Source organism: Chinchilla lanigera, unplaced genomic scaffold (assembly GCF_000276665.1).
Source record: "Chinchilla lanigera isolate Chin_1 unplaced genomic scaffold, ChiLan1.0 scaffold00077, whole genome shotgun sequence".
Classification (NCBI taxonomy): Eukaryota; Metazoa; Chordata; class Mammalia; order Rodentia; family Chinchillidae; genus Chinchilla; species Chinchilla lanigera.
Genome location: NW_004955478.1, coordinates 9,659,237 through 9,668,287, shown reverse-complemented (window position 1 = coordinate 9,668,287; position 9,051 = coordinate 9,659,237). Strand labels below are relative to the sequence as shown.

At 33.8% G+C, this 9,051-nt stretch overlaps 1 protein-coding gene across 1 annotated transcript in view; it reads left to right on the top strand.

Annotated features, from left to right (window-relative positions):
* Efcab3 (EF-hand calcium binding domain 3) overlaps positions 1 to 9,051 on the top strand; it is a 494,429-nt gene that overhangs the window by 110,562 nt on the left and 374,816 nt on the right. Inside the window, exons 24-26 of the mRNA XM_005402243.2 lie at positions 105 to 248; positions 621 to 689; positions 6,422 to 6,562. Of these exons, the coding sequence (XP_005402300.2) occupies positions 105 to 248; positions 621 to 689; positions 6,422 to 6,562 (354 nt within the window). The remainder of the gene's footprint in view (positions 1 to 104; positions 249 to 620; positions 690 to 6,421; positions 6,563 to 9,051) is intronic.

Genomic DNA, 9,051 nt, shown 5'->3' with positions numbered 1-9,051 from the left:
TGACGTTAGCTTTAGTTTTCAAATACTTGTTTTAGGTTGAGTAAATACTCTGTTATTCTTAATTTTCTGTGGTTCTCTAAAAGGGATTATCTCTTCCTTCCCAGGAGGCAAAGATAAATTCTACAACTTTGACATTCACAAAGATGATCTTACAGCTATTTCTGACATTCAGCAAAATTTAAATGCTATAGGAATCCACCTAACAGATGAAAAAATACAGACGACTTTGGATAATACTAATCCTAATGGTGAGTAATTATTTCACTTTAATCCAACAAACTCAGTATTTTAAAAGGTTCACCCTCAATGCCCAGGGAGATGCAATCAAACTCTCTCTCTCTTTCTCAAAAATTTAAAGCTGTTTTTTCTTACTTTTTAAAACTTTTGTATTTGTAGTGAAGGAATTTTTTTTTTAAAGAGAATAAAAAAACCCAAAGTAATTTATTTTTAAAGTAATATTTCTGATAGCTTTTATTTTAGGCCTAATATGCACGTCATGTTCATCACAAGATTGTTTTCCATCTGGCACTTTATTTTTGTGTTTTATAACTGACTATATAACATCAGATGGTCTTTTGAATGAGTTTATCTAATTTGTTTCTTCTTTTTTTGTAAAAAAGATGAAGTGGTACCTTTTAAAGATTTCATCAGAGAACTGACTAACAATGATGAATTTATTGAGTGTCAAAGTAAGTATGAAATTTGAAATGAATATAAAGAGAAAATTCACGTTTGTAGATTAGTATGCGAAGGGGTATAACTTTAAATAGAACCCAGCAAGCCTTCTTCCTCACTCTCTCAGTTAAATGTAATAGGAATATGGATTTCAAACCTAAGCTTTAAACTTTATGAACATATTTTCATAATATTCTAGAATTGTTATTTTTGAATTTACTTCTTCCTTTTCACGCATTCTGCTAGTTGTATTTTTGTTTTTCTTTGTAATACTGGGAATAGAGTCAGGGATACTCTATCACTAAGCTCTATCTCCAGGCTCTTTTGAGACAGGGTCTTACTAAGTTGTCCAGGAAGAACTCAGACTTGCCTTCCTCCTTTCTCAGCCTCCTAAAGTGGTGGTGTTACAGGCGCTTACCACCATGTGCAGCTAGCTTGCATTCTCTAAAAATCTTACCGTGATTCATCTGTCTTGTTATCAAAGTAATCAGCTTTTGGTTTCTTTAGTCACTGTCTTAGTCTCTTTTCTCATTGCTGGGACAAAGTACTTGATGCAGCATAAAGGAGGAGAGGGTTATTTTGGCTCATGTTTTAGTCCATAGTCGGCCGGCTCTGAAGCAGAAAGCCACGGTGGAAAGAGTTCCACCTCACCTTAGCCAGAATGTTGAGAAGCGATGATGGTGGAAGGATTTGGCAGAAAACCCTCAAAAATCAAAAAACAACACTGTTGACGTCATCATGGTCAGGAAGCAGAGGGAGAAGGAAGGAGCCAGCGAGGATATGTGCTCTCCCCGCTCACACCGCGGTGACTTCCTCAGGCCCCAGCTCCTAAGGGCAAATCAGCTATGGTGCCCCGTGGTTAATCAGCTGTCAAAAGCCCTGGCCATGGCTGCGTGAGGCCTCTGGGGGACAGCTTGACGTAGGCCATCATAGTGCAATCACTTCTATTGGTTTTTGCCCTTTTATGTTTCTGTTTTCTTTCTCATTCATTGTTTCTCATTAATTTGGGTTTACTCTCTGGTTCTGTGTCAGGAACGTTAGTTAATTGTTAACTGAAACACTTTGGAGTCTGTTTTGACATTTTAGCACAATAAGACATTATAAAAACTGTGGATTATAGACACTGAGATTGAGAATTGGGATTAAAATCCCTAAGACAGGGATTTTAAATCATTGTTTAAAAAGTACATTTTAAAATAAATGAATGCAATTCTAATCCGTGTCTCGGGAAAATTTTTGTGGGACAAAATAATTCTGCAGTGATTTGAAAGACTAGTGGTCTATGAATAGTTAAAAACATTTGTAAAAAAGAACCATGCTGGCGAACTTGCCTTTGCACATGTAAGGACATATTATAATGCTATTATAATAGAACAGTGCATTACAATATAGAATATAGAACCTGCAGAAATTCTCATATATGGGAATTTGGCTATTGATGAAAATAATATAGCCACTGAGGAAGAGATCTATTATTTAGTACATGATTTTAAAAATTGATTCATGTAAAAGAATAAAGTTGAATCCCTACTTCATATCATATATACAAAATAATCTTCAAGTTAATTAGTAGATGTTAAAATGAGCCTAAAAGGCAAAACCATAGATCTGGTGGAAGAAAATATTGGTGAAAATATTTTGCCCTGTGATTGTGAACATTTTCTTAAATATGACTTCCTAAAGTATAACCAGAGGTTAAAAGAATATTTGATTATGTCAAAATTAAAATTTTCTGTTCAATGAATTACTCCAAAAAATTACCATATACATGAAGACTGAAAGAAGATAATTATAACTTTTAGAATAAAGCATTGCTATTTCAAATATAAAGGAAATATTGGTAGAAAAAATAGAAAAATGAATAATGATTTAAGATATCATTATAGGGAAGGAGAAACAAATAGCTAATATGTATATAAATATCAGTAATAATACTCACAAATTGCTGGTGGATGAATAAAATGGTATTATCATTTTAAATAGCACAGTTATTGAAACTATGCATATTTCTTATGACTCAATAATCCTATTCTTAGGTAAGTAGGCCAGAACATTTTTTTGTAGAGATGCATACAGGGATGATTATTGCAACATTTTCTTGTAGGAGAAAATAAATGATAGTAACCTGGCTATCTGTCCTTATGGGCATGGTTTTGTAAAATATGGTCAGAAGCAATAAACTAGATTTATATCTGCACTATATATAGGTTTCAGCAATGTACAGTTCAGTGAAGAAATAGCATAAATTTATAGCATAAATATTTTATACAAGTTAGATTATTCTAATGCACATAAGGTGCCACCATATTTTTTCAGGTAAACACATTAAATAGTCAAATGAGACAGACTGAAGAGAAATAAATAAAAGGTAGAAGAATAGAACTGGAGACAAAGGTTAAAGGAGAAAAGTGAAAAGAGAAAATTAAGCAGGGTCTTGTTTAGTGATGATAATACACCATGAATTAAAGAGCAACTCAATTCTGTGCACTTGAAATGTTTAATAGTAAGAAAATACTAAACTGACAAAGTAGATGACATAAAGCAGGATGTATACACAGAGAAAAAGGGAAAAGAGATTGAGGTTTAAAGGGCAACATTAATAAACTTGATTTAAGAATTATATAGATCAGAAACATTACACATACTTTTTTTAAAAATGCCTATGAAACATTCACAAACATATGTGATCTATTTGCATTTCAAAGCATAATTTCACTGAATTCTGAAAGTCAGAAGTTTTTCAGTCCACATATTCTGACTACCATATAGTAACGCTGAAATTACTTATGAAAAAATATGGAAAAACTTTTGCTCTCAAGATTAATAGCAGATGTTCTTCAAAATAATTCTTGGGTTGAAAAATAAAGTCTGAAATTAAAAATTATTTAGAAATGAATGCCAATGAGAGCACTACATACTAAAACATGTACAATGTGACCAAAGCAGTCTCATAGGAAATGCTTTCTGTACTTTTTGTAGAAAATGAAAAATATCAAGAATATTTCAACTTAAACGTTGAATGCAAAAAGCTAACTAGCTGCATAAATACCTAAATAATAAAATAATCCCATCGAAAAGTAGTGATCAGGAGCTAAGAAATTTGAGAGCAGAAGTTACTGAAGTGGAACATATACTCTCTAAAAGAAATTATTCCTTTAACCAAAAGTTGGATCTTTAAAAAGACTGAATATATAACTATCTCAGAGTTCAGTAACACTTTACGTTGTTCTTTATTTGAAGATTTTTTTCCTAGCTGGGAGTAGTGGTGTAAGCCCGTAATCTCAGCACTCTGGGAGACTGGGCAGAAGGACTGCAGTTTGAGCATAACCTGAGCAACTTAGTGACTAGTGTGACCCTATTTCAAAATAAAAAATAGAAAAAGGGATTTTTTTTCCTGGTAAAGGAAATAAATAGAGCCCATATTAATAAAACTGTCAAAACTCTGGATACAGATCTTTAAAACACAGCTGAGTAATAATGAAAATTAAGTTATTGAGACATCTGTTTATTTTTTTATTTTTATTTTTATTTTTTTCCGGTACCGGAATCGAGCTCACAACCTGCGCTTGCCAGGCAGGAGCTATGCCGCTAAGCTAAATCCCCAGCCCTGAGACATCTGTTTATTGCCATATTGTTAATAACACTCTTATTCTTGCCAACCTTATGGATAAGAACAACAGGGCTACTTTTCCAATTTAAAAAGGATTTTAAAAAATCATGATGCTGTTTTCTTTGAGGTCATTTTGATGTTTTGTTGGTTAGCTTTATGAGTTAACAATTAAGCTAAAATATTTCAGTGTTTCTTGTTTCTAATCTAAGCATTTAAGCCTATAAATTTTGTGGAGCTTTTGGTTTAAAGATATTTCAGAGAGGTAAAATGTATTGGACATTCTAGAGAATGAATACATTTCTTTTTTATTTTATAGAGAAAAGAGCAATAAAAACAATGATACAGAATTTCAAAACAAGATAATAGGAAATTAACAATGGTTGTTATACTGCATGTTCTTATCTTCAAAGTAGTTGCTCAGATTACAAGATGTAGGCATGCAAAATTGATCAAACAATATATACACAAAACATTCCTTTCAAAGAACTAATAGAAATTAGTAGTATAGTCATCTTACCTATCTTATGTGTATATATATATATATATTTTCTTTTCCCTTCCTTCTTTTCTCCTTTCCTGCATCCCAGTTGCTTTTTCCTTTCAGCAATTTCTTCCTCTTTCACAGTATTTATTGTACATTTTGAATCTCATTCACTCTTTTAATTTCTTACACTAGGGAGAGAATATGATGTTCATATATATGAGTCTGATTTATTTCACTTATGAGTATGGTCTCTAGTTGCATCTATTTGCCTATAAAAGCCACAAGTTTATACTTCTTTAAAGCTGAGTAGTACTCCATTATATAAAAATACCACATCTTTTTTTATCCATTCCTTAGTTGTTGGGCATTTGGATTGTTTCCAAAATTTAGCTATTACAAATTGTGCTGCTACAAGCATGAGTGCACATATATCACTGTGGTATGATGTTTTTAATTCTTCTGGGAAATTACCCAGAAGGGGAATAGCTGGGTGGAATGGGACCTCTAATCCTAGTTTTTTAAAGGAATCTCCACACTAATTTCCACAGTGGTTGTACCAGTCTACATTGCCACCAACTGTGGAGAAGGGGTCCTTTTCCCCCACAGCCCTGACAAAATTTATTGTTGGTTGATTTCTTAATGATATCCGTTCTTTGTGGGGTGAAATGGAATTTCAGTGTTTTTTAAATTTGCATTTCTCAAATGACCAGTGAAGTTGAACACTTTTTCATATATTTATTTGTCATTTGTATTTCATTATCTGAGCAGCTTGTATTATCTCAGATGCCTATTTTTGGTTTGGGTCTTTGAATTTGAGGGGCCTGATTTTATTCAGTTGTTTACCTGTTCTACATAAAAGTCCTTTGAGGGACAGTTAGCTAAAATTTTTCCCACGCTGTGGGTTTTCTTTTCACTCTATTGGTGATTTCTTTTCCTGTGCAAGAACTTTTTAATAAAATGGGATCCCAGTTGTTGATTCTTTGAAGTACTTCCTCTGCAGTTTGGGTTATGTTCATGAAGTCTCTGCCTACCTCTATGTCTTCAAGATTTCTACCTAGCTTCTCTTCCACTAGATTTAGTGTTTGTTTTAATATTTAGATCTTTGATCCATTTTGACTTTCGTTAAATGCACAGTGATAGACATGGGTCTAGTTTTAGTCTTTGACATGTGAAAAGCTAGTTTTCCCAGCACCATTTATTAAAGTGACTATCTTCCTTCCAGTGAACATGTTTGGCCCCTTTGTCAAAGATAAGGTGGCTGAGTGTGTTTGTAGTTGTGTCTGCATCTTCTATTCTGTTCTAGTGATCCTCAGGTGTGTTTTTTTGCCAGTATCATGCTGATTTTATCACAGTAGCTTTGTAGTATAATTTCAAGCCAGGGATTGTGATGCCTCCTGCCTTGCCTTTGTTGCCCAGGATCGCCTTTGCTATTTAAGTTCTCTTTTGGTTCCAAATGAATTTTAGGAATGTTTTCTCTAGATCTGTGATGTATACTAATAGTATTTTGATCAGGTTTGCATTAAATCTGTGTAACAGTTTTGGGAATATGGCCAAAAGTGAATACATTGCACTTGAATCATTTTGTTATGTGCTCATCTAGACAGATCAAACACCAAGTGCTTTCTTATTTTGTCATCAATATCTATCCATAGGAATAGAAGATGTGTCAAACATTGTTAATAATGTCTCTGATGGAAAAGTTGAAGTGAAAGACCTATTATCTACCTTGAAGAGCCTAGAGAAACGTTTAGATGAAGATCAGCCTGAGGTTTTACTGAAATCTGCAGCGGATGGTGAGTCCTCTAATTACTTCTTCACTGTCATGGTTAGAGGATAAATATTCACGCAGAACACTTTTTCCTTTTTAAGGATAGAAATTCTGTATGTGGGGCTGGGGATTTAGCTCAGCGGCAAAGCGCCTGCCTGGCAAGCGCAAGGTCATGAGTTCAGTTCCTGGTACCGGAGAAAAACCAAAAAAAAAAAAAAAAAAAGAAATTCTGTATGTTTGGAGGGGCTGTTATGAAATTGGTAAGTCACATACACAGTATGATTAAAAATATGGTGAATGTTTAAATTTTTAAGGCACATTGCCCTGAATCCTCTTCAGAGTGCCCCTTCTCTCTTTGAACATGTTTATTCCATTTTCTGAAACAGTTCCGGCAGTCCTTTATCATGTCTTGAGTTGTGCTGTCATGGCCGCCTTGCTGTCCTGAATTGATTCAAAACGCTTAGCTTTCATGCTCATTTTGACATTGGGGAAAAGCCAGGAGTCACTTGGTACCAGATCCAGTCAGTAAGGTGGCTGAGGACACAGTGTTTTTATGAGCTTGCCTTTCTGTTGGATGACAGCAGTAGCATTCTCTGTATTTTTTATTGCACCTCATAAAGACACTCGTAAAAGAGGGCTCCAGAACCGCTTAAGAAAAACAATGGAATGAATGTGGTCAAAGTGAGGGGGGCAGTCTGAAGGAGATTAATGCTGATGTGTCTTTACTGTAATACATATTTTAAAATTTAAGCATTTCCTGCATATTTTCATCACTCCTTATATTAGCCACAGAATTGTTACAGTCCTTTTGGAAAGTCTTTGGACAATCTCTTATTTGGACAAGACTAACACAAAGAAGTAATCTTATTATTAATGTTTTAAAAGCAGATGTTCATTTATTGGAGTGTAATGGTTAAAATTAAAAATAAAATAGAGACCTATTATTCCACTTCCCCCATGCTATATTCTAGAGATAATATACTTCGTAAGACAGAGCTTCTTAGTCTCTTGGGTTCCTTTGATGTGGAATCCAAACTTAGGCATCTTACCATTGTAGGACTCACATAATTGTTAGACTAGATGGGATAGTGAAAGATGGTACTAAGATTCATCAAACGACTTCTAGAATGGCCAGAAGGCGTCCACTGCATTGTCTTACTTACATGGAGAATTTGTGTGGTGTGTGGCTTGTAGTTTGCCTCACAGATGAACAGAAATAGCATTTGTTTAGCTATTTGCTGTTGTTGAGGGTAGAGACTGGACTGCAATCAATTTTTGGTCCATTTCTCTATTGTTGTATTGAAGAAATGTTTATCTCTTGATTCTGGAATTCCTTTATTATTCATCATATTAATCAAATAAATCTTCTGTCACTAATATTGTTCAACTGAGAAGTTTTATGTACATTGATCTAGATATTTGTACTCTGAGTTGCCTTTGTTTTCAGAATGAGACATTCTGTATGCTTTTTTGGCTCAGTACATTCTAAAGTATGAGTAAACATCTCTTTAACTACCAAGTACATGAATTTCAGTTAATATGCAGCACTAATACAAGGCGAGGTATGCCAAGGGTTTATGACTGCTGAGACTGTCTTCATTCTACTGTGGCACTGTTTAACTACAAACAGTGATCTGTAAAACTTCTGAATCTTTCAATTTAGAAATTTATCTAATGATAATTTTTATAAAAAATAAAAATATATAGGTATTCATGTTCACGGAAACATTGAAAATTTGAGAACAACTTAGATGCCCAATGCTTATGGCTTATAAAGTATTGTCATCTGCTCAAAAGGCAGCTATGAAGATATTAACTATAAAACTGTAATAATCTGTAAAATAAAAGCTAAAACATGCATAAAAGGCATAAATTATAACCTCATAAGTTACTTTAAAATAGGTATATAGAAAACCTATAAAAGTGGACATGATTACCTTTAGTTGTGTGTTTAATAGGTGAATTCTACTTTCAAGATTATAGTGCCACCTCGTTTTTAACAGCAAATACTTTATAAAAACCATGAGATAGGCCAGGCATGACAGCACATGCCTGTAATCCCAGAATTCGGGAGCTGAGACAAGACTGTGAGTGAGCAGCCCATCTGGGCTACGCAGTGAGGTTGTGTCTTAAAAAACAAAAATAAAACAAAACAAAAATCATAAAACAAGAGAGGTTATATAATCATTTTGATGAATTTAGCTACTTTTCTGTTTGTTGCCCAAGTCTGCTATATAAGAGGAGTTTGCTGCATATAATTTGTGTTGGCATAAATGATTATGTAAGGAAATGATAAATAGATTCTGTCACCTTTCTAGCGGTTAATATCTATTTACTGATGTTTAACACTGGCAAATATACAGTGTATTTCTATATTTTCTTTAGACTGAGTATTGTTTTTCTTTTTGGCTGTCTGTTAAATTGCTCCCATAATTTTTTGCAGTATCATATTTATGTTGAAGTCTGTCTTATTAGCATTTCATAAAGAGTCCATGCTGGCTTGTAAATGGTCGT